This window comes from Oratosquilla oratoria, chromosome 26 (genome assembly GCF_046742065.1).
Source record: "Oratosquilla oratoria isolate Oo_2021 chromosome 26, ASM4674206v1, whole genome shotgun sequence".
NCBI lineage: Eukaryota > Metazoa > Arthropoda > Malacostraca > Stomatopoda > Squillidae > Oratosquilla > Oratosquilla oratoria.
Genome location: NC_134802.1, coordinates 51814143 through 51831642, shown reverse-complemented (window position 1 = coordinate 51831642; position 17500 = coordinate 51814143). Strand labels below are relative to the sequence as shown.

Here is a 17500-nt window from a genome sequence, read left to right as displayed (position 1 = left end):
ACTCTCCCTCCTGGTCCTTCCCTCCGCCCCTCCGTGCCGGCGACAGGTATAGGACTAGAAGGCCCCTCTCAGGAGGAACCCCCCAATCAGACGTCCGTCGGGTTGGACGGGGTGGAGGACCACTACAGTTCTTCTTTACCTTATCCTCCTACCATGACGGACTCTTTTGAGTTCCGCCCCTTCTCATGGTGTGACCTTCCCCGGTCCTGGGAGTACTCGTTTGGAGAAGGCCACAAGCTAGTGGCCTGGTCTCCCGACTACTCGCTACCGGAGGGCTGGAGGAGGAGAGATGACGTTATCCTAAAGTGGGCCAACGACGAGGAGGGGGCTAAGGTTCTATATAAGATTCGACCCCTCTCCGCCCCGGCCTCCACGCCCTCCAGGATTTCCACCTCTAACACTCTGGACGCATTAGGTGCTCTCCTGGAGAACCCTCGTTTAAACCCTGATGGGCATATGTTTGTCGACAGGTCGGGGGACTCGCCGGCGGTAGCACTCTCCCCAAACGCCTGGTTCCCGCAGGAGAAAGGGGAGAAGGCCTTAGACATCCCTGCTCTCTTCGAGCGGGCCCAAGACCAACCCAAGACGGTTCCTCCTCGACGGCATATCCCTTCATCATTCCCCGTCGTCCTGCCACCACCCTTCGCGCCGGAGGGCCTGCGCGATTGCTTATGGCACTCGGGTAGGGACCCCGCCCTCCCCCATCAACTTAGTGAACCGGAGGCTAAGTTGCTGACGACGGAGGCCTCGACCAGACAAGACCTTGCCTCTACCATCTCGACCGTCACGGCAATCGCGATGATGAGGAACTGGCTGACGACGCTCGCCACGAGCTTTGAGGACTTCCCGCGGGAAGAATTGAGGTGAGTGGGATATTTCAATCTATACAGAGGGTCCAGACCTGTCCTGGCGAGAGACGCTCAGGTAGCGTCTTCACCCAGGACGGAGCCTCTTGACTAGCGCCCGAGGACGAGGTCGTTCGGAAACGACCTCGGCCTCGCATATGTTATACGTTCTACAATTGAGCGATGTGACTTTATTACACCCTCCGGGGATCGGGATCCTTCTCGCCCTACTAATTTGATTCGCGTGTTTTCTGTATGCAGACACACCCTGGCGGCACTCTCTACCGTGGCAGAGGGTACAGCCAACATGGCGTCATCAGCCCTACCCCCAGCAGCGAGGGCCTTCACCGCGGCTCGTTTAGCAGCTCGTCAGTCTGCAACGCGGTCGGCCCCGGAGATAGCTCGCCGGGGCGTGGTGAGAGCAGCTCCCCTTTCCCGTGGTCTGTTCGACCAGGAAGCGACAGACCGCGTCTTCGCTACGGTCCCGACCGTCATCCAGATCCAACAACCCTCCCAACCTTCGGAGACACGCGATAGTGACCATCTCCGCTAGCACAGTTCTGGACTTCCTGTCTTGGCTAGCTGACACCACCAACAGGGCACCGGCGACGATCTCGGCTCACTCCGCAGCCCTCGCTGATCCACTCTGCTTCGGCATGAACATCAGAGTGCCACAAAGGGAGCGAAACCTTCTAATGAAGGGGATCCGCGCCTCGAGAGAGCCGAGACGTCAGCCGGTCCTAGCCTGGTCCTTGCATCGTGTTCTGCAGTACCTGTCGTTCGAAGGGACCATCATGGAGGGGGAACACTTCCTTCAACGTGCCGTCTTTCTGCTCGCCCTGGCTACGGGTTACAGGGCGTCACAGCTGGCGGCGATCACCCGCCACCAGTCCTTCTCCAACCTGGAGGAGGACTGCTCTGCCCTAACTCTCGCTCCATCACCTACATTCCTAGCCAAGAATGAGCAGGCGGACGACATGATTGGCCCTATCAGAATACCATCCTTCCTGGAGGAAGGAAACCCACACCCGCTGTGCCCGGTCCGTGCGTTTAAAGACTACGTGGAACGCACGGAAGGGGTGTCCGAGGATCATCTCTTCTACAATTCGAAATCTCGGAACCCCCTAACCCCGAGGTCCCTGGCGCGTCTACTTTGCCGCATTATAGAGAAGGCCGACCCGGGCCATGCCCCCCACGCCCACAACATCAGAGGCCTCGCGGCATCGCTGGCATTTCTCCGCACCCACTCTGTGGAACGGGTGCAGGACCTCGGGGGCTGGGCATCAGCAACTTCCTTCAAGACACGGTATCTCTACCACTCGATCACCCCTGTCCCATGTGTCGCCATGGGAACGGCTCCACCCCTCTCTTCGCAAAAGAAGGGGGGCAAAGGGCGACCGAGGGGTAGGGGAAGGCCCAGGAACCGCTGAGCAAGATACAATATTCTACATAGAATTTATGCACTATGTAAATTGTACAATATTATTTTTATAAAAAATAAACAAATGAATATATATATATATTGATATTGATATCGATATAAGTACTTGATGCTTTTTGTCTCCCCTCTACTGAATGATAAGATGAATAGTCTCCCATACGAGACACACGTAATAACGGCTTGAGCCCTGTCCTCGACTACAATTTGGGCTTCACCTTCTCCTCCCACCTATCCTCGTCTCATGCTTAGCTTCGCTGTGCAGGTTTCTTCTCAGCCGATAATACTTCTTTGTCGCGGCTAGTGCCGCTTAAATTGTTTTTATCGGCTTAAGAAACCTGCACAGATTTAGGTTCCCTCCCTCCTCCCACAGGCGAAGCCTTCATTTCTCATTGAAGTGACGGCTCAATCCGTGCAGCCGAGTAAGAAGGGAGGGGATAGGGAGGGGGAGGTGGGGTTGTAGACGCTTGCGCCACCTGCACAGAGCCGGGAATTTTAAATTTCCGATGATTTATGCGGAATGTCCAACCACACACTCCCTTCCGGAAGTGGCCATTTGGCCAGGAGTGTGGTAGGGGATTACCGCTATAGCTTCGCTGTGCAGGTTTCTTAAGCCGATAAAAACAATTTAAGCGGCACTAGCCGCGACAAAGAAGTAATATATACATATATATATGTATATATGTATGTGTGTGTGTGTGTGTGTGTACATACATATATATATATATATGTATGTATACATATATATATTCATATATATTTTCTGTTAAATATGAAACAAACTAATTAGTACTCTATTTCTTTTGTAAGCTTTCTTTCGAAAAGTGGGTTTGGCTGAGAGGAGAGGGAAAAATATGTTTCCAGGATTTGTTGCGAATTTATCATGAACTGACGAGACAAAAGACCGAACAAAACGGAAAACAAAAACAAAATACAGCAAAGATTGGCAAAGAGGTTTCGTAGAGCGTTCTGAATCATCACTTGGGATGTGTCTGTATCCAGGCGAGTTTGTATATTTGAAAGATGACGTTCCTTATAGAGGTCCCACCACCTGTGCTTTCCCATCCTGACTGGCACCGTTTACCCGTCTTTTTCTCAGCCTCTCTGATCGTCTAAGAGTCTTAGACGCTTAGACTCTGAGACACATGATTTCTGTGCACCCGCGTATTGCCTGGGTACAGGAGGTCTCTACACTTGAGTCTCTTGTATTGTGGGCAATTCCGCTTGCCTCCTTAGAACAGATTTCATCTTTGGGAGGGTGACATCGTTAACCTGTGCATTAATGACAAGTTGCAATTCCCTTTGAACGATCACCTCGAGGATGGTCAAGCGCTGGGAGCCCATCACCCCTGCCACAATTCCAGTGGTTTTGTCTAAATGATATTTTGACGCAGCCCAAAGGGATTTCTCCCCGTCTTCTATGTTACTACGTGAGGGGACGGATAGGAGGAGGTGTCGCCGATGAAATGAAGCGGCTTTGCTGTGGATGTACTGTGTCTTGCTGCCTTGCTTCTGACCCAGGGTCATGGGCGAGATGCAAGAATGTCCCTTCATCCAGGAGGAGCCAAGAAAAGAGAGAGGGGTGGAATGGGTGGGGGTGAAACTATGTCTTTTGACTTAAGCTACTTCCCTTGTAAAGAGGGAAAAAGCCCTTGGCATATATATATACATATATATATATATATATATATATATATATTATATAATATATATACATATATATACATAATATATATATGTATATGTACTAGTATATTATATATATATATATATATATATATATATATATATATATATATATATATATAATACTGATGACCCACTTTCGGAGAAGAATAAGCGAAGATATAGAGATCTGTATATTTCGATCACTTACTGTGATCCTCTTCGGCAGATATAAGTTACAAAGTACAGAACGATATGTATTTATAGTAAAGCAGTGAGGTAACATGAGGGGACGAGGCTCAGGTCAACACGCCCGGCACGCATGCTCGCATCTTGGTGGCTCAGGTCACATGACCGGCGTTGCATGGGCCTTGGTGAGTTTTGTCCACCGTTAATGTTGATGGTAACATTTTATTTATGGCAAAAGAAGAAATACAGTCTGGTGACCATTGACCATGGGAAATGTTATAATTTGGGAAATTGTTTATTAAGGAGGATTCTACTATTTTTCTTCTGAAACTACATTTGGATTTATAAATTATTTCAGCATCGTCCCAATTTATTCGGTGGTTTTTATTGGCGACGTGCTGAAATACTGCGGAATTTTCCTGTCCGTATTTAACAGAGTTCTTGTGCTCCTTAACCCTGGTATTGAGATCTCGACCCGTCTGTCCCCAATATACATCATTGCAATCTAAACAAGGTAATTTATAAACTCCAGGAGTTGTATTACTCTTGGATCTGTGATGTATATTGACAACTTTACTGAACAAATTATTAGGATAATGGAAGATAAAATTTACCTTTTCCTTTGGTAACATGTGAGACAATTCATGGATGGATTTGTTAAAAGGCAATTTTATGCTTCTATTATCCCAATGATGATTCATGGCGGAATGGGAATCTGTTTTGTGAAAACTAATTTTGGCCTTGCTGAGAGCTTTTTGTAAAAACCACGGCGGGTATCCTAATTTTGTTAGTTGATTTTTCACTGAATTTAGTTCCAAATCTAAGTATTGGGAGCTACAAATTCTCAAAGCCCGTAAGAATAGGCCTGAAGCTACACTATATTTTATTTTGTCAGGATGGTGGCTAAAGAAATGTAGGTAGCTCCCTGTGTGGGTGGGCTTCCTATAAACTGTGAAGGACAGTGACTCCGCATTTCTTATTATTAAAATATCTAGAAAAGGTAATTTGTGATCTAATTCCCATTCCACCTTGAATTTAATATTGTTCGTTAGGTGATTGAGCTGGTTGTGAAATTCTTGGAATGATCCCCATTCATCATCCCAAACCGTAAAGATATCATCTACATATCTATGCCAAAACATGGCGGGTGGTTTAATTTTCGGTAATAGCACTGATTCAAAATATTCCATATATAAGTTGGCTAGAACTGGCGAGAGATTAGAGCCCATGGCTCTATATAAGTTCTAGCCAACTTATATATGGAATATTTTGAATCAGTGCTATTACCGAAAATTAAACCACCCGCCATGTTTTGGCATAGATATGTAGATGATATCTTTACGGTTTGGGATGATGAATGGGGATCATTCCAAGAATTTCACAACCAGCTCAATCACCTAACGAACAATATTAAATTCAAGGTGGAATGGGAATTAGATCACAAATTACCTTTTCTAGATATTTTAATAATAAGAAATGCGGAGTCACTGTCCTTCACAGTTTATAGGAAGCCCACCCACACAGGGAGCTACCTACATTTCTTTAGCCACCATCCTGACAAAATAAAATATAGTGTAGCTTCAGGCCTATTCTTACGGGCTTTGAGAATTTGTAGCTCCCAATACTTAGATTTGGAACTAAATTCAGTGAAAAATCAACTAACAAAATTAGGATACCCGCCGTGGTTTTTACAAAAAGCTCTCAGCAAGGCCAAAATTAGTTTTCACAAAACAGATTCCCATTCCGCCATGAATCATCATTGGGATAATAGAAGCATAAAATTGCCTTTTAACAAATCCATCCATGAATTGTCTCACATGTTACCAAAGGAAAAGGTAAATTTTATCTTCCATTATCCTAATAATTTGTTCAGTAAAGTTGTCAATATACATCACAGATCCAAGAGTAATACAACTCCTGGAGTTTATAAATTACCTTGTTTAGATTGCAATGATGTATATTGGGGACAGACGGGTCGAGATCTCAATACCAGGGTAGGAGCACAAGAACTCTGTTAAATACGGACAGGAAAATTCCGCAGTATTTCAGCACGTCGCCAATAAAAACCACCGAATAAATTGGGACGATGCTGAAATAATTTATAAATCCAAATGTAGTTTCAGAAGAAAAATAGTAGAATCCTCCTTAATAAACAATTTCCCAAATTATAACATTTCCCATGGTCAATGGTCACCAGACTGTATTTCTTCTTTTGCCATAAATAAAATGTTACCATCAACATTAACGGTGGACAAAACTCACCAAGGCCCATGCAACGCCGGTCATGTGACCTGAGCCACCAAGATGCGAGCATGCGTGCCGGGCGTGTTGACCTGAGCCTCGTCCCCTCATGTTACCTCACTGCTTTACTATAAATACATATCGTTCTGTACTTTGTAACTTATATCTGCCGAAGAGGATCACAGTAAGTGATCGAAATATACAGATCTCTATATCTTCGCTTATTCTTCTCCGAAAGTGGGTCATCAGTATTATTTTACATATGTGCTACGACATATCTTTGTTGTGATATATATATATATTTATATATTGAAGTATGTAAGACAAATGAGTGGAAGGGTGGTGAGTTAAACACAAAGAACAGTTGGAGTTTTATTCACTGTCGTTTGGTGCGGGTTAGGACGAAACGTCAGTGAATAAAACTCCAACTGTTCTTTGTGTTTAACTCACCACCCTTCCACATATTTATATATATAAATATAAATATATGATTGAAGAAGATTACATCATAATCCAGGTTGATGAATTCCATTGCACTTATGTAAATTAGGGAGGAAAGGGGACCAGGTAGTTGTGGAAATTCCCGAGGTAACTCTTTATGAGAAAATGCAGAGTAAAATACATGACAATGAAAAGAGGAGATGGCTCTCTCATAAGACTAGACATGTTGAAACACAATGGCAAAAGCCGACAAGACTGTGAGAATTAACACCGTGTGAGATCGAAACCTTTATTGGTACGACGTTTCGCTTTTTACAGCTTTTTCAAGTGTTTGCCATATGTCTGTATTTGAACAAGCTGTAACAAGCGAAACGTCATACCAATAAAGGTTTCGATCTCACACGGTGTTGATTCTCAAAGACTAGACATGGTACTAAATAAGGAACTTGATATTAGCGATTCATTGAAGTATTTATGCCCTCTTGGAAAGTGTGACCAAGTAACGCTTGATTTGGTAGGAGATAGTGTCGAGAAATATGTAATAAAGACAAGATAGATCCATTTTTGGAAATAAAAAATTCTTCGATCTGAGGAAATTTTCGAAGAATCACGTTGGAATCAATCCATTTTTACTAACAAAACAGATGAAATGCAAAATGTTTAGTTGACCCCTACACTTCGGTGTGAATATGTTTATGCCAATGGTTTTGAAAGAAAATTTGGCTTCACAGTAAATGTGAGACAACTAGAAAATAGGGCTTGATGAAAGAGAGAGAAAAAAAAGAACAGAATGAAAAGAGAAAACGAATTATTTTGAAAGAACTGGAAAACTGCCTAATAGAAGCCGAGATACAAAACATATTTTTACAGACACAAAAAATCGTAGAGAAAAAAGAAATGAATAAATAAAGGAGTTCCCAGAAGGAAGAGGCGATTGCGAATAGCTGAAAAATAAATTAGACTGAAGATATAGTAAAGCAAGAGTTCTCAATTTGGGCTTTGCGGGACGGACTACAGGGGTACTTGGATAACTAGCGAAATATTATTTTAACCATTAAATCTGCAGAGAGAGATGACTGTACTTTGTTTTTTATGCTATTACCTAACTGATGAATAAAGTCTTTACAATTTGAGCCATTTGATATCCATTGCGGTACCATTATATATCTAATTAGTCTTAATATATTACCATATTCTTTGTCGGTTGAAGGATGGGTACAGGTCGATGGTCTGGTGAACCTCGGAGTGCATAACGGGAGCAAATATTGAGGGAATGACAGAAGTTCCAGGAAATATGAAAAACGGGAAGACGTAGATGCAATCTCAGTAGAACTTGCAGATGAAGGATGAGAATTATTTAAGGATGAAATGAAAACATGGATTGGTAACTGTGCTGAAGTGGTTTCGTTTTGTATTTCTCTTCATCTCACTTTAAAGGAAAGTTAGCGTTTCTCATCTACCCATTTACCGATGCATAAAAACACCCGCCACCATCCCCCACCCGTATTGTGGGACATTGTCTTGTTCAGTTATCTATGTGTCTTCATTGAAATTCCTGAGGACTAGATCACTCGGCATTCTTTTAGGATCATAGACTAATCTTCACGGAAGAAAAAACAAAACACTAATCACAGTTGTCCGTTTACTGGTTCTGCTACGCTTTACCACTATTTTGACACCTCTATGGCCAGTGGCGATTCTGGGGGGGGGGCATGGCCCCCCCAGTTTTTCAGCTGGCCCCCAGGTTGGGCCCCCCAGTTTTTGCATATCCTATTTTTAGATTACACACACACACACACACACACACACACACACACACACACACACACGACTCGGTGGCGCAGTTGGTAGAGCGATAAACTGCTAGCATGGTGGTGCCCGTAGTGCTTGGTTCGAATCCTGCCCAGGGCCGAAATTATTTCGGTACAGCTGCGCTTCGGGTCGTTACTCTGACTCTCGTGGGCGGGGAGTTGGGTGTGTGTGTGTGTGTGTGTGTGTGTAAGGTCATAGCATTACCCATAGATCGGATCTACGAGCTCTGAGCTCTCTTCCAGGAGGGAAATAGCTGTCGATCACGAGTCCAACACGTGATCCAAAGACCAAGTGAATACACACACACACACACACACACATATATATATATATATATATATATATACATATATATATGTATATATATATATATTATATATATATATATATATATATATATATATATATATGTATATAATATATATATATGTATATACCTTGGTAAATACTACTGCGGTATCACGCGCAGTGGGGGGGGGGGTTCTGGGAGGGCCATGCCTGTTGGAGGGGGTTTTGGTGGAAAACGCGGATAGGTTTTTCCGGTTTATTGGGGTGAGCCTGATCTGATACAATCTTCGTCTGGCAGTCTCGAAGTCAACTTTCGAGGTGCCAGATTTTCCTAGCTAAACTTAATCTAATTAAGAAATGGGCGTGCCCATAAGAAGGCAGCCAATAATATTAAAAAAAGGGCGTGCCCCCCGAGAAGGGCAGCCAATAGAATGTCTTGAGGTGCCAGAGGGGAGCCAGAGCCGTAGGTGTGAACTCTGACCCTGGATTGAGCGAGTTCCCATGTATGTTTGGTAATCTTGAAAGATCTATGGAGAGGAGGTCACAAGGTGACCTCTGATGCGCAGCTGGGTCCACGCGGTGAATGGGTCGTTCTGATGGGCCTCTTGGGTAAGGAGGCCCGTGTAAGGAGGCCCGTTGTTCCTTGAAAGAAATCGTCCGTGGGCGGAAGGAATCTTACAATGCTCGGCCACGCTATTGTCACCGTCCCGGTGACTGTACACACAGAGAAACAAGAACAAAACACAAGGCAAGGTCCTTAACACGGCCTTGGCATTAGGATTATATACAAGAATAAAATATATGAAAAATAAGAGAGCTTAAAATTAAGAATATTGGAAAGTAGATATTGTTTCCGTTCACCTATACAAGGAATATACATTTATGAAGGCGTGGCTCTGTTACGTAGATTATAATGGAAAAATGGTACTGGCGGGGTTTGCGAGACGGTTCGTGAGCTGTCGTCTCTATCCTGAATTGAGGTAGTTGGGGAATTAACATCTTCTATGTCTAAGCCACGAGGAACCTTTTTTATGTGATCTTTATGCAACAGAGTCTCTGTCCTAGTTTGCAAACTGAGTGCCTTTACTTTATTGTTGGATTCGTGGTCAAGGATACGATAGGGACCTGAGAATTTTGCTGAAAGCTTAGAGGTAGGTGTGTGGTTAAGAGTGTAAACAATGTCTCCAATATCAAGGGTGTCAGTTCTGGCTGATTTGTTGTGCAAACGGACCATTTCGTCCTTGGTTAGATGGAGAGAATTATGTATTCTTTTGAAAAGGTGATTAAAATTTGCTACTTTAACTTTCACAAGGTCATTGAAATTATAGATTGGAGGTAGATCTGAAAGGAGAAGATCATAAGGGAGCTGTTTGTCTGAACCAAAAAGAACAAAATGAGGTGACTCTGATATTGATTTATTTATTGCAGAATTTAGACACGCTTGAATCATGGGAACATGTTCATCCCAGGAGGGTTGAATGTCAGAAGCAAGATGTCTGATAACATTGAGAATCTTTCTATTTTGGCGCTCAACGAGGCCATTTGAACTAGGATGATAAGCAGTAGTATTACATTTATTGATTTGGAAATACTCGCAAATGTTCGAAAGAATCTCATTGTTAAACTCACTGCCGTTGTCAGAGATTAGAGTTTTGGGTGTCGTATATGGGCATATGAGGTTGTCAATAATTGTCTTTGCAACGTGCTGTGCTGTCTTGTCTGGTAAGGGTGCAAGAATACAGAATCTAGAAAAGTGGTCGACACAGACAAAAAGGTATTTGTTACCATTTGGTGTAAGAGGTAACTTAAGGAGATCGACAGCTACTGTGTCGAAGGGTTTTGAAGGTGTAGGGTAATTTAGAATTGGAACATGACCGCTAATGTGACCTTTGTGACTCGCACAAGAATGACAGGAGTCGATGTGGTTGTGTATGTCCTTACGCATAGTTAACCAAAAATAATGTAGTCTAGCCTGAGTAACACATTTATCTTTGCCAGGATGTGCAGCAATCGGGGAATCGTGTAGAAGTTTTAAAACTTCTGGAATGAGCTCTGTAGGAACTACTAGTTGGAGGACCGATCTGTTGGGTTCCTGTTTGTTTGTTAATGTTGTTTTATGATAGAGAATGTCATCAACTAGTGTGTAGTTGTCAATGTCTGGGGGGAAATTGTCAGTGTCACCTGTGTCTGCAGATTCGAGGAAATATATGACACGTTTCCAAAGAGGGTCTGATCTCTGAGCTGCTGCTATGCGTGCTTGTGTAATATTAGTTGAAATAGGGACTGGAATGACGGTTGCAATGTGTCGACTAAGAGCGTCTGCCACCTGATTAGCTTTTCCATGGACAAAATGGAAGGTAGGCATGTATTCCTGGATGGTGAGAAACCATCGGGCAAGTTTTCCTGATAGATTTTTTCCTTTAAACAAATGTAAGATTGGTTGATGGTCTGTGTATATGTGTATTTCGTACCCGAGGATAATGTCTTTGAAATGTTTGAGGGCGTATATCACTGCTAATGCTTCTATTTCTGTGACTGAGTAATTACGTTCGTGCTTGTTAAGAGTGCGGCTCGCATAAGCAATAGGTCTGAGTTTTGAGTTGTGTTCTTGCATGAGAACAGCGCCTAGACCGGAATATGAGGCATCTGTGTAAATTGTGAAGGGAAACTTGTGATCTGGGAATGCAAGGACCGGAGCTGTGGTTAAGGCTTTCTTTAAGTCAGTAAAGGCTTTCTCTTGGTCAGGTGTCCAAATGAAGGGTATGTCTTTCTTAAGGAGTGACGTCAAAGGTGCTGCTACACTAGCGTAACCTTGAATGTAACGTCTGTAAAATCCTGATAGACCAAGGAATGAACGTACGTGATCTACGGAAGTAGGACGTGGGAATTCAGTGACCGCCTTGACCTTGTCCTGTGAAGTTAATATTCCTTTGGAATTTAGGACGTGTCCTAAGAAACGTATTTCCTTCTGAAGGAAGGAACACTTCTTAAGTTTCAATTTGAGACCTGCTTGTTCTAGCCGCGAGAACACATTGTGTAGAGTGTGTAGATGTTCGTCAATGGATTTGGAAGCTATTATGACATCGTCAAGATACATGAAAACAGAATCACCAATGAGACCATTAAGTACTTGATGCATGAGGCGTGTGAATACTGAAGGGGCTGAAATGAGACCCATGGCGAGTCGTTTAAATTGATAGTGTCCTGTGGGTGTGCTAAAAGCTGTCAGAGGCCTCGACTCTGGAGCAAGGGGGATCTGGAAATATCCCGACATAAGGTCTAAGGTGGTGAAAACTACATTGTTTTCACCAACAGAGTGGAGGAGGTCGTTTAGCAGGGGAATAGGGTGTCGGTCAGGAATGATGAGTTTATTTAACTCTCTGAAATCCACTACAGGTCGAAAAGACCCGTCCTGCTTGGGCACTACAAAGAGTGGAAAATTCCACTCGCTAATCGACGTTTCAATTACGTCCTGTGCAATCATGTCTTTAATCAGTGAATCCACTATCATGCGTTTAGAGTGCGGTAGTCTGTATGCGGGAATGTAACATGGTTTAGAGTTCTCACGAAGGGGTATATGATGTTGAATTATATTAGTGACTCCAAGGGGTTCACCTTCCGTTGCAATGGTCTGTCTGAACTTGTTGCAAAGTGCAAGCAAGTCTGCTTGTGCATCAGGGAAATCAATTGAGTTAAGGTGAGATGCGTTAATAGGTTCCTGTGCTGCTTGCACATTGGGAACTGTGGCACAAACTTGAGAAGTTGGGAGCTCGTTATCCATGATTTTGATACGAGAAGGGTAAATTTGGAAATCACAGATGTTTGTGCCAAGTGTGAGGTGGAGGGGGGCGTTGCTATTATTTGCAATAATAATGCAAGTGTGACCTCTTCTGGAAGTAGAGCTGATGGCTGAGAACAGAGAGATACCCTTTACGCGGCAAGTTTCTGGCATACAGAGTACATCGGTGTCTGGTGCTTGGAAGACTCGTATATGTATGCGTGTGTACTCACGAGGGAACAGTGTCTTTGGACTGATAAGTACTGCGTGAGAATGTCGGAAAGTCGATAACACTTGAGAGACTGGTGCGGATTGTGTGTTGAATTCCTCTAAGAGGGGCAAGTAATGTGCTTCCGCTGGCAAAAGATCACTGGCTTTCACTTGTTGTTTTGTCTGTCTCTTAGCAGATTTAGACCTATGAGAAGATAGCGCGCGCCTGTTACGCTTAGAACATCTTCCTATCGTTGGTAATGGAATGGAGGGTTGAGAGTCATGTGCATGTGTCTGTTTGTAGGTGTCGTCATTAACAGAGTTGGTTTGACTATTTTGGCTAAAATTACTTGAACTTAACTTGGGCTTTTCCTGTTCGGTCACCTTGAGGTGGTTGACAGTAGGGGAAATTGCTGAAGGCAATGCTGGGAGGAAATGGTTTGCATAAATGATGCCATGCTGAGCAGGATATATAATAATGTTATGCTGCTTCATCAAGTTTAAGCCTATGAGGACATCAGCAGGGAAATGAACATCTGCTACATAAGTAGGAACTGTAATGGATGGGCACTCATTCTTGAAGCTAATGTCTAAAGAAAATTTTCCAATGATGGGGAAAGGAATCCCATCCACATTGCACAAATTGACATCTGGTGGTTCTAGAATAGTCACTCGCTTTGTTTGGGTGCGTAGTTTATTAAAACTATTGACAGACATAATGTTCACTGGGGAACCTGTGTCAAGAAAAACTTTCAATTTGGTTTTTCCAGTCGTGGCGTTGAAGGTTAATGTAGGAGATGTATCTGATACGTTAAGTGTGTGAACTGGCAACATGGACGTATGTATGTCAGTGTAAGGGTTATCTGATCTTGACAGGCCTTTCGGTTTCTTACTGAGGAGTCAGGTAGATGATGAGTTATGTGACAGGTTACCAGGGGAGGAGTGGCGTGTATGTCTCACAGGAGATGCATGACGCGAGTATGTCGGGGATGAGTTACGTGAATACCTGGCAGAGTGGGTTGATCCTCGGTTGTGTGGGGATTGTGAACGTAAGACTCTACATCTGTCGGATGAGTGAAAACATCTTCCATGATAACTGCAGTGTTTGTTGGGCGTTGAGGGGAATTTACGATAACATATATCGTCTGTGTGTCCTACTTTCCGGCAATAGTTGCAAAACTTTCGTGTCCTTGAGGGGGACCTGTGACGTGACTGATGACGTGTGCGAGATGTATGTCTTGATCTCGTGATAGGGGGAGTGGCCTGTGTTACCTGGGCTATCATGTGGTTTCGTGTAATAGGTGTAGTCTGGCTTTCTATTTCCTCGGTCACCTTGTCCGAGTCAGGAAATTGTCTAGCGAATCTCGATAATTTCATATCCGGTTTGAAAGCGGAAGTCCCTACACGTCGCAACGTCTCTGGGTGCAATTTAGAGATAAAAACCAGGTAGGCAACCATGGATACGACATATTCCACACTCATCATGCCGTTTGTTACCCATTGACTGTTAACAAGATCTTCTCTTAATTTGGTTTTTACTGAGGTTGCTACACTCACTGATTGATCCTTACATTGGTAAGGTGGGTGATTTAACTCTTTCCCTACAGAATAAATGGTTGAGAAGGCACCAAGCGGTTCAAAAATATCAAAGGCCTTCTTGAACTCGTCCACGAATTCTGCGTATGTGTTTATTTCGATGAAAGCGTCAGCGTGGATTATGAATCCTGCTAATGTGCCATGTTTGTCAATCCTAGACGTCAAGATGGATATTTTTGTTTTGTCATCTGTGGCGCCTCTACGTGCAATTTCAGCGTCCACTTCTGTCAGGAAATTGTGCACTGGTATATTCTTACCATTAAACAAAGGGAGAGTCGACTCGTCTTTGATTAATGTAACTAGATTTTGGGTTGGCGCGGCAGTTGCACCTTGTCCCGAGGAGCTAGCCTGTCGCTGTTGTGGTTGTTGTTGTTGTTGTTGTTGGTCATCCATGTCTTGCGGGATCTGTGCCGATTGGCTACGTGTAACGGGTCTGTAAGTGTGGTGGTCACTATGTTGCATTTACGAAAAAAAATTAAAGAGATCCTGTTGCACTAGGTGGACTTATAAAACGGAAATATATCTACTTACCCAAGTTGACGTATGGAGGGAACGGGTGATGGGCGGTTGTGGTCGCGCACAGGGTGATGGGAGAAAGGGTGATGGGGAGTTGTGAGAGGATCCTGCGTTCACGGAAGTGCTGTAATGTAGGTAAAGGTTAGTGCTCTGTTGAAATATCAGAATGTATGGGTAAAGGAGCACTGTATACAATTCCCAAGTATTACTTTGAGAAAATAAAAATAAAAGAAGGGGCTTGTAGGAGCTATACGTGTCTTCTTGACGTAGCTGTTGAGCAGCTGGAAACAGCGGCGAAGGTCGGTCGTTCAGGCAGGCAGTTGCAGAAAGGTACCGCGTTAATGTGCAGCTGGTTGTAGTAGCGAAGCTCTCGTCGCTCGATGGGCAGCTGGTTGTAGTAGCGAAGCTCTCGTCGCTCGATGGGCAGCTGGTTGTAGTAGCGAAGCTCTCGTCGCTCGATGGGCAGCTGGTTGTAGTAGCGAAGCTCTCGTCGCTCGATGGGCAGCTGGTTGTAGTAGCGAAGCTCTCGTCGCTCGATGTTGGAGGGCGTGGTGGAGAATGGAAGTCTGTTGGGCAGCTGTTGGTGGAGGTGGCGAAGCTCGAAGAATGTTAAATGTTGTCTTCGGTGTCGAGTGGGTTGATTGGCGATGGCCTAGACGTCGGTGCTTAGCGTGCTTTCGCTGGTTGCTTGTAGATATGGATTAGAGTTCGAAATCCACTAGCTGCTTCGATGTTCACGGCTGTAGAGTTCGTCTTGCCTTCGTATGTAGAGTTCGAAATCCCACCGCTGCCACCACTTGTTGGAGGGGGTTTTGGTGGAAAACGCGGATAGGTTTTTCCGGTTTATTGGGGTGAGCCTGATCTGATACAATCTTCGTCTGGCAGTCTCGAAGTCAACTTTCGAGGTGCCAGATTTTCCTAGCTAAACTTAATCTAATTAAGAAATGGGCGTGCCCATAAGAAGGCAGCCAATAATATTAAAAAAAGGGCGTGCCCCCCGAGAAGGGCAGCCAATAGAATGTCTTGAGGTGCCAGAGGGGAGCCAGAGCCGTAGGTGTGAACTCTGACCCTGGATTGAGCGAGTTCCCATGTATGTTTGGTAATCTTGAAAGATCTATGGAGAGGAGGTCACAAGGTGACCTCTGATGCGCAGCTGGGTCCACGCGGTGAATGGGTCGTTCTGATGGGCCTCTTGGGTAAGGAGGCCCGTGTAAGGAGGCCCGTTGTTCCTTGAAAGAAATCGTCCGTGGGCGGAAGGAATCTTACATGCCCCCCCCCCCCCCAGTTTTTCAGCTGGCCCTCCAATTTTCATAGTCCTAGAATCGCCACTGTCTATGACGCCACCACTTCGGCGTTATACTGTTTCCAAGCATAGAAGCGCTGAATACTGAATTTTTCTTCACCCCATCATTGAGCCGACAAAATTAGATGACGTTGCACCAATATAGTGCAAGTACAGTGCTCCTGCTGCTGTTGCTGTTGAGTTCTTCAGGCATGGGGGCATAGAAAACGTTATATATATATATATATATATAATATATATATATATATATATATATATATATATCTATATATATATATATATATATATATATATATATATATATATATATATATATATATATATATATATATACATATATATATATATATATATATATATATATATATATATATATATATATATATATATATATATTGGAAGTAGGCCGTTAATAATGCATGCGTTGTTAAAGTCAACAGCTGAGATAGCATTATTCTGTTTATAGAATATCTTTTCTATGTTACGCACTAATGTGCGGTCGTCTGGATGCAGATTTCCGAGTAGGATACTGAAGTCCATGGTGTTTTCCTCTAGACGTCTTTCGGCTCTAATTAGCCATCTTCAGGAGGTGTTGTCTGGTTGAATTGTTGACAGAGAATGACGCGGTTTGATCGTGTGGCGGTATATATCGGCGGAGAGCGGAGTGCCCAAACGTCCGCCCGCCAATCAGCGCGCGGGGTGCATCCTCTGTCTTCTCGTTGGTAACGACGTTTCAGGTTGCTGTTGTATATTAATAGCGGGTTTTTGATTGTAAATTAGCACCGCTTCTGTCATCTTTAGTCTTCTGGTGTCATTATTTCTTTCAATGATGGCGGTGGTGCCTTCCATATGGTGTCTCTTAAGTGTTAGTCCATGCTCGTACAAGTAGTGTCTTCTTATGGTGGATAGACACACACACACATCCACATATCCACATCCACACACATCACAGCTGGGGATGGAAGGATGGCGTCTTGATAACCAATACCGAATACTACCAATGAATGAGATAGAACATGGATTATGCGTCCGTTAGAAAATGCTGTCGGTCGCAGATTGACCACTCAGCAGCTGATGTACGCAGAACACGACCTCTTCCTCCCTCATACTAGATGGCAAAATAAAAACATTTGGATTGGAGTTTCGAATCCATATCAGAGGAGAAAAAAAATCGTGTA

General features: G+C 43.8%; 2 protein-coding genes across 2 annotated transcripts in view; one reads left to right on the top strand and one right to left on the bottom strand.

The window, feature by feature from the left end:
- LOC143039226 (uncharacterized) overlaps window positions 1–2645 on the top strand; it is a 3268-nt gene extending 623 nt beyond the window's left edge. Inside the window, exons 1-2 of the mRNA XM_076209093.1 lie at window positions 1–863; window positions 1107–2645. The exon at window positions 1–863 is cut by the window's left edge and continues 623 nt beyond it. Coding sequence (XP_076065208.1) covers window positions 154–863; window positions 1107–1398 — 1002 coding nt within the window. The 5' untranslated portion in view covers window positions 1–153 and the 3' untranslated portion in view covers window positions 1399–2645. The remainder of the gene's footprint in view (window positions 864–1106) is intronic.
- A 12368-nt stretch (window positions 2646–15013) lies between these two features.
- Window positions 15014–16515, bottom strand: LOC143039345 (uncharacterized). The gene is made up of 3 exons (XM_076209226.1): window positions 16477–16515; window positions 15273–15671; window positions 15014–15143 (listed from the first exon to the last, which is right to left on the bottom strand). The coding sequence occupies exons 1-3, from the start codon at window positions 16513–16515 to the stop codon at window positions 15027–15029; spliced, it is 555 nt and encodes a 184-aa protein (XP_076065341.1). The 3' UTR covers window positions 15014–15026.
- Between the last annotated feature and the right edge of the window lie 985 nt (window positions 16516–17500).

Coding starts and splice junctions, on each gene's coding strand:
- LOC143039345 (XM_076209226.1), bottom strand. CDS start 16,515: ATGCCTGAAGAACTCAACAGCAACAGCAGCAGGAGCACT. Junction 15,672..16,476: donor GCAACAGCAGCAGGAGCACT/GTACTTGCACTA, acceptor ACCGACGTCTAG/GCCATCGCCAATCAACCCAC. Junction 15,144..15,272: donor CAGCTACGTCAAGAAGACAC/GTATAGCTCCTA, acceptor CCTACATTACAG/CACTTCCGTGAACGCAGGAT.